Here is a 21,419-nt window from a genome sequence, read left to right as displayed (position 1 = left end):
TTGTCGCAATTATCACGAATTAATCAACCGACGAAATAAATGGTGTAAAAATTGCGTTTATTACACCATCATCTGTGTAACGAAATCCAAGTATGACTTGTCAGCGGTATAAAACACTCATTTCTCCTCTGCGTCGTAACTACTAGAAAACTTAGCACTGAGCCATTTTAATGTTTTCAAAAATACTGGACAGCAGTATACTGTACAGTACAGTGTATCTGCCAGTGGCTTACACACTATATCCTTCAAAAAATAAACACAAAGCAATATAGCTCATTTTTTTATTATTATTATTTCGGCGTTTTTACGTAATGATTTTAACTAACAAATTGTGTACATTGCACGATTTTTGGTGAATTTGATGTAATAAGTGTTATGTGGACGCTTAGTCATTTGACTGTCATAGGGGAATATTTTTATCATCTGATGAAACACAATTACCAAATATGGACAATACTTTGTTGTAAAATATTCTTATATGAGTCATTTATTGAAAGTTATCAAGCACTTCATTTTTCATGAAGTGTGCCCCTTCTGTTTTGTGATTTTCACAGCCGAATGCATTTGATATGTGTTCCATACTACATATAGTACCTTCTATGGAAATCATTTCCGAAGTGGATCATATATCGCAAATCTGTTGTGTCTGGAAATTGGGAAACCAGGAAGGATCAGTGTAAAACACCATCCCACAAAGACACATTAACATTATCACTTCCTTTGGGACTGTCGAGTACCTAATGTGAGTTGGCTTTTGTCCCCATGTTGGAATCTATGCACATGATTATATGAATACAAATAGAGGGTTACAATAAAATTGGTAGAGGATTTACAAAAACAAATATTTCTCTAAAAATAGTACCTCTATGCTCAGTTAGGCCTTATCACATTTTTTACAAATACAAATCAAGGTTTGAATATAAATATAGGTTTAACGAATATAAAAATGTCATTTATAAATATAAATTTAAATTCTTGCTAATAAATATTTTTAATGCACATTGCAACACTCGGCTTTCCATAACCTAATACACATGTTTTTATTAACATGCATAATATGACAGAACCCCACACCCTCCCCGTGGCTTTCGTTGCGTATGGAAGTTATTTTCATGAGTGATGCGGTGTATCCTGCGGCTGTACTTTCACGAGCGAAGCGAGTGAAAGTACAGCAGAATACACCGCATCTCGAGTGAAAATAACTTCCATACGCAACGAAAGCCACGGGGAGGGTGTGGGGTTCTGTTATTATTACATATGTTCCATACTTATATTTCATATTATTTCGTATTAAGGAAAGAACGTGCAAACCGGGATGGAATTTAGGTCGGGGAACCCCATTGCCCATTAATATATTCCAATATAAGTGTTACGCCCTAGCAGCGCGTGTCAGTGTAGAACGCGCCCGGAGAACGCGTGTCACTGTTTGTTTGAAATTAAAATAATCAGACGTCTAATCTGAGTCACTGTCCGAATAAATAACTCGTTGACGTTTAGTTGGGACCACGGCAGAACCAGAACTTGAACTGGACGACTATGATACACAGTTTATGTTGAAGTTAAAAGTTCCGCCACAGAATTGTCCATTGGCAAACATGCCGTGCAACTGCGGTACTCCCCAGACGGGATGACTTTCGTCGACAGCGGTTGTCGCTTAGCTGCACCACAGTCCTTCGTTGATGGACTGTGGCTGCACGCTACACCTTCGTGTGTGATGTTGCTTGCTGGTCGTGAATTGACTGAGTCTTGATTACCGGTTAAAATGTTGCTCTTTTGGCGTTGGTAATTTTTATTTGGAACTGAGTAACGCTGCAACGTCGCCAGCAGAAACCTGGTATCTCGATGCTGATGGTTGCGGCTGCATAGTAATCGCTGATTTTACTGCTGGTGGATCTTCTGAGAGCCCTTCAAGGTTTATAAAACTCAGTTTCCAGGTGATCAACATACATTAAGTTCTCCCAATCGTAGTATTCCATGTGATGTACACCTGACATGCCAAAAATGTTGTTGAACGATTTGAACTGGATAAAAATAGCAGACGAAAATGTGTTTACAAAATAAAAATAGTTCGATAGCCAATGAAAATACCATGTTCATTTGCATATCGACCGTGAAAATACCGAAAACATTACTGCATGGGTGATATGCACATTAGTTTGGGCCAAAATAAGTGACTGCCTAAAAGTACCATTACTCTTGTTCAAATTTCATGTCACTCGGCAAGTATATTCATGTACCCCAAAGGGAAAATATCATACTTCTAAATATTGTTTATTCCGAAAAACTGTACTCCTGAAGGGACTACTTTGTTTGCTCTTGGACCTCATTTGCATATGGGTTGTGGAAATACCGATTTTGATTTCAGGGACTAATCAAAATAAACTGCAGTACATATGTAATAATTTATTATTATTGGTTCAAATAGTTAAAATTGCAAAATTTTATACTGGGGGGAAAAATCCAAAAAAGTCGTATGTCAAAAATTCAAATAATAAACCTTTTCACCACCACCAGTCTTTCTTTCATAGTTTTTCTGCATTTTTAGTCCCTGTTCGGACGTAGTCCGAAAACGGGGACTTATGTTTTGCCCTGTGTGCGTCCGTGGTCCGTGCGTGCGTCCGTGATCACCTGTATCTCGAACATGCATGGACCGATTAAGTTCAAACTTCACTCATACATCACACATTATATGGGAAATATGCACATACATTTTTTTCATGATCCGATTAACGATAGCCGAATAGCGGCCATTTTAAGGCCGAAAATGCATCAAAATCGCACATTTTCACAATTCCGGACCCGGATCTCAGTTATGCATGGACGGATATTGTTCAAATTTGGTACATACATTAAACATAATAGGACCTTGATGCACGTCATTTTTTTTTTTGGATCTGGTTTGAAATGGCCGACTGGCGGCCATTTTGTTTTAAAGAATTCAGTTCTGGATCCGTATCTGAGACATGCTTGGATTGATCAAGTTCAAACTTCACACACACGAGGTACATCATGTCACAAATATGTATGTGCAATTGTTTCATGATCTCATTAACGATAGCCAAATGGCAGCCGCTTTAAGGTCGAAAATGCATTGAAATCGCACATTTTCACCATTCCGGACCCGGATCTCAGTTATGCATGGACGGATTTTGTTCAAACTTGGTACATACATTAAACATAATAGAACCTTGAAGCACGTCATTTTTTTTTTTTGAATCGGGTTTGAAATGGCCGACTGGCGGCCATTTTGTTTTAAAGAATTCAGTTCTGAATCCGTATCTGAGACATGCTTGGATTGATCGAGTTCAAACTTCACACACACAAGGTACATCATGTCACAAATATGTATGCGCATTTGTTTCATGATCTCATTAACGATAACCAAATGGAGCGCTTTAAGGCCGAAAATGCATTGAAATCGCACATTTTCACCATTCCGGACCCGGATCTCAGTTATGCATGGACGGATTTTGTTCAAATTTAGTACATACATTAAACATAATAGGACCTTGATGCACGTCTTTTTTTTTTCGGATCAAGTTCGAAATGGCCGATTGGCGGCCATTTTGTTAAAGAATTCAGTTCTGGATCCGTATCCAAGACATGTCTGGATTGATCAAGTTCAAACTTCACACACACATGGTACATCATGTCACAAATAGATATGTGCATTTGTTTCATGATCCGCTTAACAATAGCTGAATGATGGCCATTTTAACGCCGAAAATGCATCAAAATCACGTATTTTTACAATTCCGGAATCGGATCTCAGTCATGCATGGATGGATTTTGTTCAGATTTAGTACAATGTGTTGTACATATGCAGGTGCATTTCGGTCATGATCTGCTTTGAATGTATATGTCACTCAATTATGAACAGAACGGGGACGTGTCATTGACAATGACTTGTTTTCTTTTATTCTTTCTGGAAGAACCCTAATTTTGGACCCAACAGACAAAATTTGAGTTGATTTTCAGTTTTTACTAAAATAATTTGGCTATTTTTGTCCCAATCTTCTGAAGAAAGGTGCAGAATATAAATGGAACTATATTGTGAAATTTGTGATGAAAGAGGGAACTGGTGATGAAAAGGTTAAAACCAAAAATCAAAAATTTTTTCCTTCCCTATATGTTAAGCTAAATGCTCGTGATGTACATCAAATAGGTCCCACAAAAATCAATTTATATATACCGGTACATCATATACAAGACTGGATTTGTATTTTAACAAATTTGTATTTTGATTAGTAACTGTAACCTAATCTATGTTTCTGCTAATCACCATTTTGTTGTTGATATTCTGTAGCTTCAGAGCGACTGTTTAATGCAGCAAAGAGAAATAATATTATTGAACTCAAACGGTAAGGCATTTGCCAATTCATATAATTTATATATTTGAATGTTTTCTTTTAACTGTCCTGGCACTTTGACACTGAGGTAGTGCTAGATGCTTACTACAATAGGTTACACACTTTGTTTTCAAATTTACAGAAGTTGTTACAAATAATTTGAAGCGTACCGGAAGAAAGCTCCGCCCATAAAAGTGGCGATACATTAGTTTTGAATTTCTCCTCCAATAAACGATCGAGGCTCTCGACTTAGTTTCGTACTTCAATTTGCGTCACATGTTATTTCAGTGAAAGGGGCACATAAGGTGGTGGCACTGTAAAGAACGTTATTTTACAGAACCAGCTGACCAACTGATCATGACAGAATTATTGATCAAAGTGCATTATTCCTACTATGAAAATATCCGTATCACGTCGATGTATATAACTGAAAGCTGCCTGCAACAAATGTCCTATGAAGACTTCATCCAGTATATCAATAATGAAATTGAATACATAAGTAGAATGGGTGTTATTTGACTATTAGTTCTCGACGATGAGAACCAAAAGGTTGATGTGCCACCAAATAATCGCTTTAAAAAGCTTATCACTGGCAACATACAATAACACGTCCGGGGAGGGTTGCTTCCGTACACAAGTAGTTTTTGTCGAATTTCCTGCCCGTCAATGTGTGGTCGCAAGGGTTTTATAATATTCAACATAGTCTATAACGTTGTCAGTTTCCTGTCAGGATAATCTCGGTGGTAACAAACCGTTTGATGATATTATAAACTGTCTGATTTGAAACACCATTTCGATCTCCAATCTCAGCAAATGACAGTCCACGAAAATACAAATCGACAACTCTTGTTCTCACTTCAACTGTTTTTTTGACTCCTTGCTTCTCCATCGTGGTGCCTAAACAACTTGGACAAATGCTGATTTGTAGACACGCAATTGACACGATGACCGACTAAAAGTGAATGAAAGACAGACGCGCCCCAAAGTCTAGGTGTACCTGACTTTGTAGCAAAATAGAAAACATTGTGGGCAATATCTGTCAATCATTCCTCTGATTTGCAGCCGATGTTTATATTTCTAGTTACAACTTCTGTAAATTTGAAAACAAAGTGACCTATTGTAGTAAGTTATCAACATCTAGCACTACTTCAGCGCCAAATCAGTGCCTGGAATTGCTGTAATAATATTAGGCATATTTAGGCAGACTACATTGCACAGTTTAGAAATGTGCAAACTAAGCTAGTCTGAAACCAGCGTCAAGCTAGCTTATTGTTAAGTTACACTTGGACCCTATTTTACGTATTAAATTTCATCATATATCCTGGTGTTCAACTTCATGTAATCGATTTTTCCAACTTTGCACACTGTATTTTAACATTTTACAGACAGCTCATATGACAATGTGCAAATATAGGCGGCTTTCACCTGCTTTTTAGTCCCCATTCGGACGAAGTCCAAAGACAGGGACTATTATTTTGGGTTTGTTCCGTCCGTACGTACGTCCGGAGCTATATCTCGGACACCCATTGACGAATTTCATTCAAACTCCACATGGAAACAATACATAATGTCTTACATATGTGCGTCAAGTTACTTTATGATTGGAGAAAAATGGCAGACGTGTTTGCAGCAGTTTCTCGGAGGTGACTGGGCCGATTTGGATCATACATATTGGGTTGTAGGTGCACGTCATCTTTTTTCGTGGTTCAAACAAATATGGCTGACTGGTGGCCATTTTGGTTTTCATGATACCCATGCCTACTTTCCCATGAATGCAATGAACATTTCTGTTTAAATTTTGTAGAAAGACAGTATACCAATAGATACATCAACATTATTTTTGTAATTTGATTCAATATGACTGCCCAATGTCCAATTATCATGTAAAAGCACTAAATCATTTTTTTTTACAAATCCATCTCTTATTAATGGTTTCAATCTAATCTCAATGACTTCATCAGCATCAAATTGATATGTCAGTTCACAACATTTTGGACGGGGACTGTGTCATTATCAATGACTTGTTATTCATTTTTTCGACTTTACAACTGCGTGTGTGCAATGCATTTCCATCATTACTTATACTAAAAATTTCAAATACTGCTGTTAATTTTTTATTTCTTAATTTAATTGAAAGGTGCATTATTTATAGTGATTGATTTGTGTTTGATTTTAGTTTAATCAAGCAAGGAAGTGATGTAAATCAAATCCATGAATTAGGATGGACTCCTTTAATGGTGGCTGCTGTTCATGGTAATGAAGGGTAAGATATCAGATGCTTACAAAACCTAAAAGTGATCAAAAAAATGAGCACTAATATTATTAATTGCTTATGGTTACTGTATATGCATTATTAGAAACACATTTCAAATATTTGAGCCAAATAGTTATTTAAGATTTTAATTTAAATACACTAAACTGAGACTCAATAATGGTTTTTAACAGTTCTGTTACACAAAGGACATAAATTTCTAATGGAACAAATCTGCTAGGTACAAATTTTAATATCAAAGCAAACATTACCATGAGTATTATTTGTATCTTGTATTGGTAACACATTAGAAACATTCAAAGACTCAATCAAGGTCTCACGCTGGTTTGCATTTTAAATCAACTTTTGTTGATGAAATCCTAAACAAATCTTGACTGCAGTTAAGTTGCCTTTATGCATACATGGATAAATGAGACTTTTATGCAGGTAATTTTTACAAGCAATGTGAAACCTGTGACACTTTCATTATTACAATCTCAAACGAGTGAAATGTGCTTGGTAACTTCCTTCACTGACAATCATAATTGTCATCAAGCATATGTCTTCCTGGTTGATGGTTGATGGCTATAGTTTTGTAGCATATATCCACTCACCATCCACTCTCTGTCCATCCACTCACTCACCATCCACTCACCCACCATCCATCCACTCACCCACCCACCATCCATCCACTCACTCACCCACCATCCACTCACTCACCCACCATCCACTCACTCACCATCCTCTCACTCACCATCCTCTCACTCACCATCCACTCACTCACCATCCATCCACTCACCATCCACTCACTCACTCACCATCCACTCACTCACTCACCATCCACTCACTCACTCACCATCCACTCACTCACCATCCACTCACTCACCATCCACTCACTCACCATCCACTAACTCACCCACCATCCACTCACTCACCCACCATCCATTCACTCACTCACCTTCCTCTCACTCTCCATCCTCTCACTCTCCATCCTCTCACTCTCCATCCACTCACTCACCATCCACTCAGTCACCATCCACTCAGTCACCATCCACTCAGTCACCATCCACTCAGTCACCATCCACTCATTGATCATCTACTCACACACCATCCACTCACACACCATCCACTCACTCACCATCCACATCTACTCACTCACCATCCACTCACTCACCATCCACTCACTCACCATCCACTCACTCACCATCCACTCACTCACCATCCACTCACTCACCATCCACTCACTCACCATCCACTCACTCACCATCCACTCACTCAACATCCACTCACTCACTCAACATCCATCCACTCACCCACCATCCATCCACTCACCCACCATCCATCCACTCACTCACCATCCTCTCACTCACCACCCATCTACTCACTCACCACCCATCCACTCACTCACCATCCACTCACTCACTCACCATCCACTCACTCACTCACCATCCACTCACTCACTCACCATCCATCCAGTCACTCACCATCCACTCACTCACCATCCACTCAATCACCATCACACTCAATCACCATCCATCTACTCAATCACCATCCATCCACTCACTCTCCATCCATTCACTCACCATCCATCCACTTACTCTCCATCCATTCACTCACCCTCCACTCACTCACCATCCACATCCACTCACTCACCATCTACTCACTCACCATCCACTCACTCACCATCCACTCACTCTCCATCCACTCACTCTCCATCCACTCACTCTCCATCCTCTCAATCACCATCCACTCAATCACCATCCACTCACTCACTCACTCACTCACTCACTCACTCACTCACTCACTCACTATCCACTCACTCACTCACTCACTCATTATCCACTCACTCACTCATTATCCACTCACTCACTCACCATTCACTCACTCACTCACTCACCATCCACTCACTCACCATCCACTCACTCACCATCCACTCACTCACCATCCTCTCACTCACCATCCACTCACTCACCATCCACTCACTCACCATCCACTCAATCACCATCTATCCACTCTCCATCCATTCACTCTCCATCCACTCACTCTCCATCCACTCACTCGCCATCCACTCACTTACCATCCACTCACTCACCATCCACTCACTCACCATCACTCACTCACCATCCACTCACTCACTCACTATCCACTCACTCACTCACTCACTATCCACTCACTCACCATCCACTCACTCACTCACCATCCACGCACTCACTCACCATCCACTCACTCAACATCCACTCACTCACTCACCATCCAGTCACTCACCATCCATCCACTCACTCTTCATTCATTCACTCACTCACCATCCACTCACTCACCATCCACTCACTCACCATCCACTCACTCACCATCCACTCACTCAACATCCACTCACTCAACATCCACTCACTCAACATCCACTCACTCAACATCCACTCACTCAACATCCACTCACTCACCATCCACTCACTCACCATCCACTCACTCACCATCCACTCACTCACTCAACATCCACTCACTCACTCAACATCCACTCACTCACTCAACATCCACTCACTCACTCAACATCCATCCTCTCACTCACCACCCATCCACTCACTCACCATCCACTCACTCACCACCCATCCACTCACTCACCATCCACTCACTCACCATCCACTCACTCACTCACCATCCATCCAGTCACTCACCATCCACTCAATCACCATCACACTCAATCACCATCCATCTACTCAATCACCATCCATCCACTCACTCTCCATCCATTCACTCACTCTCCATCCATTCACTCACCATCCATCCACTCACTCTCCATCCATTCACTCACCCTCCACTCACCCACCATCCACATCCACTCACTCACCATCTACTCACTCACCATCCACTCACTCACCATCCACTCACTCTCCATCCTCTCAATCACCATCCACTCAATCACCATCCACTCACTCACTCACTCACTATCCACTCACCCACTCACTCATTATCCACTCACTCACTCATTATCCACTCACTCACCATTCACTCACTCACTCACTCACCATCCACTCACTCACCATCCACTCACTCACCATCCACTCACTCACCATCCACTCACTCACCATCCACTCACTCACCATCCACTCACTCACCATCCACTCTCTCACCATCCACTCACTCACCATCCTCTCACTCACTATCCACTCACTCACCATCCACTCAATCACCATCTATCCACTCACTCTCCATCCATTCACTCTCCATCCACTCACTCGCCATCCACTCACTTACCATCCACTCACTCACCATCCACTCACTCACCATCCACTCACTCACCATCCACTCACTCACCATCCACTCACTCACGCACTATCCACTCACTCACTCACTCACTATCCACTCACTCACCATCCACTCACTCACTCACCATCCACGCACTCACTCACCATCCACTCACTCACCATCCACTCACTCACTCACCATCCAGTCACTCACCATCCAGTCACTCACCATCCACTCACTCACCATCTACTCAATCACCATCCATCTACTCAATCACCATCCATCTACTCAATCACCATCCATCCACTCACTCTCCATCCATTCACTCACCATCCACTCACTCACCATCCACATCTACTCACTCACCATCCACTCACTCACCATCCACTCACTCGCCATCCACTCACTCGCCATCCACTCACTCGCCATCCACTCACTCGCCATCCACTCACTCGCCATCCACTCACTCGCCATCCACTCACTCGCCATCCACTCACTCACCCACCATCCATCCACTCACCCACCATCCATCCACTCACTCACCATCCTCTCACTCACCATCCACTCACTCACCACCCATCCACTCACTCACCACCCATCCACTCACTCACTCACCATCCACTCACTCACTCACCATCCACTCACTCACTCACCATCCACTCACTCACTCACCATCCACTCACTCACTCACCATCCACTCTCTGTCCATCCACTCACTCGCCATCCACTAACTCACCCACCATCCACTCACTCACTCACCCACCATCCATTCACTCACTCACCTTCCTCTCACTCTCCATCCACTCACTCTCCATCCACTCAGTCACCATCCACTCAGTCACCATCTACTCAGTCACCATCTACTCAGTCACCATCCACTCAGTCACCATCCACTCAGTCACCATCCACTCAGTCACCATCCACTCAGTGATCATCTACTCACACACCATCCACTCACACACCATCCACTCACTCACCATCCACTCACTCACCATCCACATCTACTCACTCACCATCCACTCACTCACCATCCATCCACTCAATCACCATCCACTCAATCACCATCCATCCACTCACTTACCATCTACTCACTCTTCATTCATTCACTCACCATCCACATCCACTCACTCACCATCCACTCACTCACCATCCACTCACTCACCATCCACTCACTCACCATCCATCCACTCACTCACTCACCATCCACTCACTCACTCAACATCCACTCACTCAACATCCACTCACTCAACATCCACTCACTCACCATCCACTCACTCACTCACCATCCACTCACTCACCATCCACTCACTCACCATCCACTCACTCACCATCCACTCACTCACTATCCACTCACTCACTCAACATCCACTACTCAACATCCACTCACTAACTCACCATCCATCCAGTCACTCACCATCCACTCACTCACCATCACACTCAATCACCATCCATCTACTCAATCACCATCCATCCACTCACTCTCCATCCATTCACTCACCATCCATCCACTCACTCTCCATCAATTCACTCACCCTCCACTCACTCACCATCCACATCCACTCACTCACCATCTACTCACTCACCATCCACTCACTCACCATCCACTTACTCTCCATCCACTCACTCTCCATCCTCTCAATCACCATCCACTCAATCACCATCCACGCACTCACTCACTCACTCACTATCCACTCACTCACTCACTCACTCACTCACTATCCACTCACTCACTCACTCACTCACTATCCACTCACTCACTCACCATTCACTCACTCACTGTCCACTCACTCACTCACTCACCATCCACTCACTCACCATCCACTCTCTCACCATCCACTCACTCACCATCCTCTCACTCACCATCCACTCACTCACCATCCACTCAATCACCATCTATCCACTCACTCTCCATCCATTCACTCTCCATCCATTCACTCGCCATCCACTCACTCACCATCCACTCACTCACCATCCACTCACTCACCATCCATCCACTCACTCACCATCCATCCACTCACCATCCACTCACTCACTCACCATCCACTCACTCACTCACCATCCACGCACTCACTCACCATCCACTCACTCACTCACCATTCATCTACTCAATCACCATCCATCCACTCACTCTCCATCCATTCACTCACCATCCACTCACTCACCATCCACATCCACTCACTCACCATCTACTCACTCACCATCCACTCACTCGCCATCCACTCACTTGCCATCCACTCACTCGCCATCCACTCACTCGCCATCCACTCACTCGCCATCCACTCACTCGCCATCCACTCACTCACCATCCACTCACTCACCCACCATCCATCCATCCACTCACCCACTCACCATCCACTAACTCACCCACCATCCATTCACTCACTCACCTTCCTCTCACTCTCCATCCACTCACTCTCCATCCACTCAGTCACCATCCACTCAGTCACCATCCACTCAGTCACCATCCACTCATTGATCATCTACTCACACACCATCCACTCACACACCATCCACTCACTCACCATCCACATCCACTCACTCACCATCCACTCACTCACTCACCATCCACTCACTCACTCACCATCCACTCACTCAACATCCACTCACTCAACATCCACTCACTCACCATCCACTCACTCAACATCCACTCACTCACCATCCACTCACTCACCATCCACTCACCCACCATCCACTCACTCACCATCCACTCACTCACCATCCACTCACTCACCATCCACTCACTCACCATCCACTCAATCACCATCACACTCAATCACCATCCATCTACTCAATCACCATCCATCCACTCACTCTCCATCCATTCACTCACCATCCATCCACTCACTCTCCATCCATTCACTCACCATCCATCCACTCACTCTCCATCCATCCATTCACTCACCCTCCACTCACTCACCATCCACATCCACTCACTCACCATCTACTCACTCACAATCCACTCACTCACCATCCACTCACTCTCCATCCACTTACTCTCCATCCTCTCAATCACCATCCACTCAATCACCATCCACTCACTCACTCACTATCCACTCACTCACTCACTCACTATCCGCTCACTCACTCACCATTCACTCACTCACTGTCCACTCACTCACTCACCATCCATTCACTCACCATCCACTCTCTCACCATCCACTCACTCACCATCCTATCACTCACCATCCACTCACTCACCATCCACTCACTCACCATCCACTCAATCACCATCTATCCACTCACTCTCCATCCATTCACTCTCCATCCATTCACTCTCCATCCACTCACTCGCCATCCACTCACTCACCATCCACTCAATCACCATCCACTCAATCACCATCCACTCAATCACCATCCACTCACTCACTATCCACTCACTCACTCACTCACTCACTCACTAGCCACTCACTCACCATCCACTCACTCACTCACCATCCACTCACTCAACATCCACTCACTCGCTCACCATCCAGTCACTCACCATCCAGTCACTCACCATCCACTCACTCACCATCCACTCAATCACCATCCATCTACTCAATCACCATCCATCTACTCAATCACCATCCATCCACTCACCATCTTCTCACTCACCATCTTCTCACTCACCATCCACTCACTCACCATCCACTCAATCACCATCCACTCAATTACCATCCACTAAATCACCATCCACTCACTCTCCATCCTCTCAATCACCATCCACTCAATCACCATCCACTCATTCACCACCCACTCACTCACTCACTCACTCACTCACTCACTCTCTCGCCATTCACTCACTCACCATTCACTCACTCACTCACCATCCACTCACTTACTCACCATCCACTCACTCAATCACCATCCACTCAATTACCATCCACTCACTCACCATCCACTCACTCACCATCCACTCACTCACCATCCACTCACTCACCATCCACTCACTCACTATCCACTCACTCACCATCCACTCACTCACTATCCACTCACTCACCATTCACTCACCATTCACTCACCATCCATTCACTCACCATCCACTCACCTACCATCCACTCACCTACCATCCACTCATTCACCATCCACTCACCTACCATCCACTCTCACTCTCTCTCCATTCATTCTCTCCATCCACTCACTCGCCATCCACTCCCTCACCATCCACTCAATCACCATCCACTCACTCACCATCCACTCACTCACCATCTACTCACCTACCATCTACTCACCTACCATCCACTCACCTACCATCCACTCACCTACCATCCACTCACCTACCATCCACTCACCTACCATCCACTCACCTACCATCCACTCACCTACCATCCACTCTCTCACCATCCACTCACTCACCATCCACTCACTCACCATCCACTCACTCACCATCCACTCACCTACCATCCACTCACCTACCATCCACTCACCTACCATCCACTCACCTACTATCCACTCACCTACCATCCACTCACCTACCATCCACTCACCTACCATCCACTCACCATCCACTCACCTACCATCCACTCACCTACCATCCACTCACCTACCATCCACTCACTCACCATCCACTCACTCACCATCCACTCACATTCTGTTGATATTGCAGAGCTGTCCGTGTATTATTAGAAGCTGGAGCAGACCCAAATATGAAAGATGGTTTCACCAACGTGTTTGATATGTCACAGAGAACAAAAATCAACTCATTGCATGGTATATACTATTTTAATAGTATTCTTTTCATATACATGTACTTGTCATGTTCAGACACAACTGATACATATTGATCTATAGCTTTCAGAAAGTCTGGTGTACATCAATCCTTGATTCACTGTATTAACCTAGATCTGGATCAATCATTGATTCACTGTATTAACCTAGATCTGGATCAATCATTGATTCACTGTATTAACCTAGATCTAGATCAATCATTGATTCCCTGTATTAACCTAGATCTGGATCAATCATTGATTCACTGTATTAACCTAGATCTGGATCAATCCTTGATTCACTGTATCAACCTAGATCTGGAACAATACTTGATTTACTGTATCAATCTGAATCTGTATCAATCCTTGATTCACTGTATCAATTTTAATCAGTCCTTGATTCACTGTATCAATTTTAATCAGTCCTTGATTCACTGTATCAATCTTGATCTAGATCAATCATTGATTCACTGTGTTAACCTGGATCTGGATCAATCCTTGATTCACTGTATTAACCTATATCTGGATCAATCCTTGATTCATTGTATTAACCTATATCTGGATCAATCCTTGATTCATTGTATTAACCTAGATCTGGATCAATTATAGATCTGTAACAGGAGTAACATGACATGTGAATGATTATATTGTTTTCTTGTGACATTTATTTATATAGACATTGATTTGAAAACTACTAGCTCAATTGCATTGATACTATTAGTATGTAGGTACCTTTGGTGTTCATTTCGCAACGATATCTCTAATTCTTGGCACACAGTATTGTCATTTTTGGTAAAAAAAGGCTATTTTCAACTTTTTTTAAAAACTACCAGCTCGATTGCTTTGCTACTTGGTATGTAGGTACCTTGGGTGGGTCTGTGACAGATTTGTTCACGATATTTTCAAATATATATTGGCAAATACTAACTTGTTCTTGAGAACTACCAACCCAATTAGTTTGATATTTGAGGTGTACATTATTTTCTACAATTCGTTTGGTGAAGTTAAGTTGACATGTTCTCAACAATCAAAACCAAACCATGGGTTAACCTTGATTTGTCTATTTGGTGTGTGGCCACCACAATGACAGCAGAGCCATTTCAACCGTTCATTTGCTTGTTTTCACTTTACTTTGGTACTAAATCAATCACTGTGTTTTCTTAGATATATATGATTTTCTTTTATCAATAATTTGTAGATTAATAACATGTAATTCATAACTTTTCTTTATTGTCTTCAGTTCTTGTGACAAGAGAGGATGATTTTTGTGACCGTCTCAATGTCAGAGCCAATTTCAAAGGTTGTACAGCATTACACTATGCTATACTCAGTGACAGTTGTGAAGTGGTGAAATTATTACTCAATTCTGGTGAGAATTTATATACTTGTAGAATTTTTATGAATCCCTTCTGAAATAAATCACTTGTATTTTGAATATGGGACCCGTACTATGTAACATTGTAATGAAAGGGGGATTGTGGACAGGGCTTTGTTATGAAATGTCTTGTATCGATGTGCATTGTACATGCCTAAACATGCTATAATTATTCATGTACTTGAATATTTGAACATTGTTGCATTGTTTAATCCCATATCTAGGTGCAGATCCAACATTAGAAAATGATAGTGGACACCATCCCATGGAATATACGAGAAATGAAGAAATTAGGAAACTACTTAAAGAACATGAAACAAAAGTATGTTATGTATATGTAGGAATAGAATAGAATAGAATAGAATAGAATAGAATAGAATAGAATAGAATAGAATAGAATAGAATAACTCTTTCACAGAATTGTTATGATAATGGCTGTACAACCATGGATCAATTCTTCTCTGATTTTTATTTTAGTACGAAGAACTCCAAAAACAAAGAGAAGCAGAGGAACGAAGGAAATTCCCGCTTGACAAGAGAATAAAGGAAGTTCTTGTTGGCCAAGACGGTGCCATAACAACAGTGGCTTCAGGTGGGCTTTAGAGTTTTACCAGTGATGTACTCCCACAAATCACTTTTTTTTTAAATAATCTAGAATGGTGTGGCCATCTCTAATAAATGGTAATTTTAATGCGCTATCTTGGTGTCAACCAGGCTCGGTCAAACACAAGCACCTGCGGACCTTAACCAAGGTTCCCCCAAAGTCGCATTCGTGGATGAATCTCGACCAGTGGAATTGGCCTTCCCATTGAGCCTGTGGCACACTCACCCAGGTAGAATTTGAGCTTGGGTCTACCGATCATGAGTCTGATGTGACAACCACTATGTTACCAGTGACCGGCAACTGAAAGCAACTTTAATAATTAATCATAACGCATTAATGAATGTATCCTGCCTTAAAGATGATATTTTGCATACATGGCAGTTTCACTGCCAATAATTAAGAGATTCATTAATTTGGATCAAACATCATTGATGAGACATTTTGCAATCCATGAAAACTCGGTGGCGAACCACATTAACATAGCATAGTATCTATACACAAACATGTGCAAAAGCCTTATCACAACTCCCATGTATCATTCCACCTGATAAATGAAAAATATCTAGTCCCTGATTGTTGTCACATTACCAAGTGGCTTGTATAGCCAATGAAACTGTCCTCTCTGGAATTGAATGAAGCATGAGGGTCTTCCATGGTGAGATTTTTATAAATATTTAATAATTTTTCATAACAAAGAAATTCATTCCTCAATGAAACTGACTATAGTATGTTCTATGATAATGTAATGAAATATGTGAGACAGTGTTTTATTTATTACTTGTAGCAATCAGAAGAAAAGAAAATGGTTGGTATGATGAAGACCATCCGTTGGTATTTCTATTTCTCGGTTCATCAGGAATAGGTTAGTAATATTCCATGTAATTTTTATTGATGAACAACCACAGATCAAAATGATATCAGCAATGAATCCTGTCACTTACTATTGTTAATAGTTACACATTAATGAATCTGTGTAATGTATTTGTTTTTTCTTTACCATACAATACCCTCAGATGATACTTATATTATTATTATGCAGTTTATATCTACAGACATTTTATCTGTGTGCAGTAGTAGTGCAGTAATTTGGATTGATCCATAAAAACAAGTGATTGGATAAAAGTATACAACTAAAATAATAAAGGTTTATCATATATATTATGGCAGTTCATTGTAAAGCCAGTGTAATAGTTTTCTATATCTCCATACTATGTAACAAAAATCTGATTGGTCCATGCAAGTAGATTGACATTTTAGCATTATGGCGTAGAGTCTCAAATACGCCAATATTGGTGGTTTTAAATAATATTCTTTGAATTATTATTACAAATTGTTAATATTATTTTTAAATTTTCTGTTAGAAAATTACTACATAAACCTTATTTATAACTTGTGTACAGTTTTGAAAAAGTGGAATTACATTATATTAAACCCCCATATCCAACGTTTAGGAAAATTTATGGCCCAAACAAAACAAACAACTAATGTAACAATGTGTGTACTGAGTGGTATAATATTATGATTTATCTCCTTCAAAATATAATATGCCACATAATGCTGCCCTATAAGGTGATGATCATCATGCCATGTATGCACAACATACATATGCACATAACATATGCACAAATTTTAAGATGGCGACTTTAATATTGCACAGATTAAAATGTATGAAAATGAGACACTACCTAGAATTAACAAGGTAATTATTGGTGTGATTAGAATGCATTAAAGGACTCTATAAGGGTGTCAAAGTATACATCATAGCAAGGTAAAAACTCATGCTTACTAGTTGGAGGATACATGGGGTTGAGGGAAAATCAGCACAACTCTAGCACATGCATGGTGCAAAGACCACCATCTTCTACCCTGTAACTCAGTTCTAAGACCTGTTCAAAAACTCATGCTTACTAGTTGGAGGATACATGGGGTTGAGGGAAAATCAGCACAACTCTAGCACATGCATGGTGCAACAACCACCACCTTCTACCCTGTAACTCAGTTCTAAGACGTGTTCAAAAACTCATGCTTACTAGTTGGAGGATACATGGGGTTGAGGGAAAATCAACACAACTCTAGCACATGCATGGTGCAAAGACCACCACATTCTACGCTGTAACTCAGTTCTAAGACCTGTTCAAAAACTCATGCTTACTAGTTGGAGGATACATGGGGTTGAGGAAAAATCAGCACAACTCTAGCACATGCATGGTGCAACGACCACCACCTTCTACCCTGTAACTCAGTTCTAAGACCTGTTCAAAAACTCATGCTTACTAGTTGGAGGATACATGGGGTTGAGGGAAAATCAGCACAACTCTAGCACATGCATGGTGCAACGACCACCACCTTCTAACCTGTAACTCAGTTCTAAGACCTGTGCAAAAACTCATGCTTACTAGTTGGAGGATACATGGGGTTGAGGGAAAATCAACACAACTCTAGCACATGCATGGTGCAACGACCACCATCTTCTACCCTGTAACTCAGTTCTAAGACCTGTTCAAAAACTCATGCTTACTAGTTGGAGGATACATGGGGTTGAGGGAAAATCAGCACAACTCTAGCACATGCATGGTGCAACGACCACCACCTTCTAACCTGTAACTCAGTTCTAAGACCTGTGCAAAAACTCATGCTTACTAGTTGGAGGATACATGGGGTTGAGGGAAAATCAGCACAACTCTAGCACATGCATGGTGCAACGACCACCACCTTCTAACCTGTAACTCAGTTCTAAGACCTGTGCAAAAACTCATGCTTACTAGTTGGAGGATACATGGGGTTGAGGGAAAATCAGCACAACTCTAGCACATGCATGGTGCAACAACCACCACCTTCTAACCTGTAACTCAGTTCTAAGACGTGTTCGAAAACTCATGCTTACTAGTTGGAGGATACATGGGGTTGAGGGAAAATCAACACAACTCTAGCACATGCATGGTGCAAAGACCACCATCTTCTACCCTGTAACTCAGTTCTAAGACCTGTTCAAAAACTCATGCTTACTAGTTGGAGGATACATGGGGTTGAGGGAAAATCAGCACAACTCTAGCACATGCATGGTGCAACAACCACCACCTTCTAACCTGTAACTCAGTTCTAAGACGTGTTCAAAAACTCATGCCAGTTCAAACCCTTCAACCTTGCCTAATCTAACTTTATCTACTAGTATATTGTACCTAACCTAACACTATATCTGTTAATTTGATCATTGTTGTGTATTATGTTGATTATATATATATAATACATCTGATGGTTGTGTCAAATTAATATTCACAGGTAAAACTGAACTTGCCAAACAAGTTGCAAAATATTTACATCGAGATCACAAGAAAGGTTTCATCAGATTAGATATGTCTGAATATCAAGAAAGACATGAGGTGGCCAAGTTTATAGGATCACCACCAGGTTATGTTGGACATGAACAGGGTGGACAGTTAACAAAGCAATTAAAGCAGTGTCCAAATGCTGTGGTATTATTTGATGAGGTTGATAAAGCACATCCTGATGTTTTAACTATTATGTTACAATTATTTGATGAGGTAAGTATATTATGAGGTTATTACAAGGATACTTTAAAGTATGCATGAAGACAGTACAGTGGAGTATCAACTGGCACGCAGCGGAGGTCGATGCGATGGCGTACTGTCATATTTTGTGATATTCTCGTAATAACCTTATTATTATACATCTTTTCCTCCCAGTGATATATCATGGGAATGCTAAATCCAAAAATTTTAGAACAGAATCAGCGAACTTCTTTGTGTGGAGTGCGGCGCACGTAATCATTCCATATTTGGAATTCGCATTTCCTAATATGGTAGGATGAAAATACCCAGTGCAATACCGCAAAATTACAGCACGCTGTAACCCATGGCATTACAGTGATAGATGTATAAATATTTATTATTATACATGTAGCATTGTAATTACTGTAAAAAGTAATATTTGTATTCAATCCAAAATGTATATGCATTCAGGCTGATATCTCACCTTAAAGTATTAAGGTTATTAATAAGGTTATTGGATAATACTGCAGAGTACATGCACTATGAAGATGGCCATGTGAATCCATCCAATTCACTATGTTCAATTACCCACCATAAACTCCGGTCAGTCAAAATGACTATTTTGAACTGTAGGCATTAATCAGCGATTCTGCCAATGATGGATAGATAGAATCTAGGTCAGGGGAAGCCCCATGAGCCCACGATTCTTTTCCTTTATGTCACGAACCACGTGACTGAGCCCATATGGCGATGCCATTATGGCTGGATATTCACTTGCTTTTTCTCCGCATCGAGCAGGGATGAAGTCCAATCTGATTAAAATCTGATGTAGTGTACGGTCTTTAATTATTTTGGCTATTAACTTATTTTAATTTTATTTTTTATTACTTTTGTTATTAATGCCTTTTTAGCTCCGCTGTCGACTTTGTCGAGCGGAGCTTATCATATGAGTGATTGTCCGTCGTTGTCGTCGTCCGTGTCAATGTTTTACTTTTTTGACTTCTTCTTGAAAACTACAAGCCTGAATGCTTTGATACTTAGTGTATATGTACCTTGGGTAGACCTCTCTTAGGTTTGTTCATTTCATGTTGATATCTTCAATTCTCTAATTTTGGTGAATATTTTTGTCATTTTTGGTAAAAAGTGATATTTTCGACTTCTTGTTAAAAACCGCAATTGCAATTGCTTTGACATTACATATATAGGTACTACATGTGGACCTCTCTCAGGTTTGTTCATTTTGTAATGATATCTTTAATTCTCTAATTTTGGTGAATATTTTTATCATTTTTGGTAAAAAGTGATATTTTCGACTTCTTGTTAAAAACCAATAGTTCAATTGCTTTGATATTACATATTTAGATACTACATGTAGACCTTTCTCAGATTTGTTCGTTTCGTGATGA

At 41.2% G+C, this 21,419-nt stretch overlaps 1 protein-coding gene across 1 annotated transcript in view; it reads left to right on the top strand.

The window, feature by feature from the left end:
* LOC100376958 (mitochondrial disaggregase-like) overlaps positions 1–21,419 on the top strand; it is a 42,336-nt gene that overhangs the window by 364 nt on the left and 20,553 nt on the right. The window contains exons 2-9 of the mRNA XM_085498636.1: positions 4,307–4,361; positions 6,526–6,612; positions 14,426–14,529; positions 15,766–15,894; positions 16,125–16,222; positions 16,378–16,492; positions 17,289–17,366; positions 19,784–20,046. Of these exons, the coding sequence (XP_085354762.1) occupies positions 4,307–4,361; positions 6,526–6,612; positions 14,426–14,529; positions 15,766–15,894; positions 16,125–16,222; positions 16,378–16,492; positions 17,289–17,366; positions 19,784–20,046 (929 nt within the window). The remainder of the gene's footprint in view (positions 1–4,306; positions 4,362–6,525; positions 6,613–14,425; positions 14,530–15,765; positions 15,895–16,124; positions 16,223–16,377; positions 16,493–17,288; positions 17,367–19,783; positions 20,047–21,419) is intronic.

This window comes from Saccoglossus kowalevskii, chromosome 4, assembly GCF_978046115.1.
Source record: "Saccoglossus kowalevskii chromosome 4, keSacKowa6.1, whole genome shotgun sequence".
Taxonomy (NCBI): Eukaryota; Metazoa; Hemichordata; class Enteropneusta; family Harrimaniidae; genus Saccoglossus; species Saccoglossus kowalevskii.
Note: the sequence above shows the minus strand (reverse complement) of the source record. Positions and strands in the feature narration are given on the sequence as shown.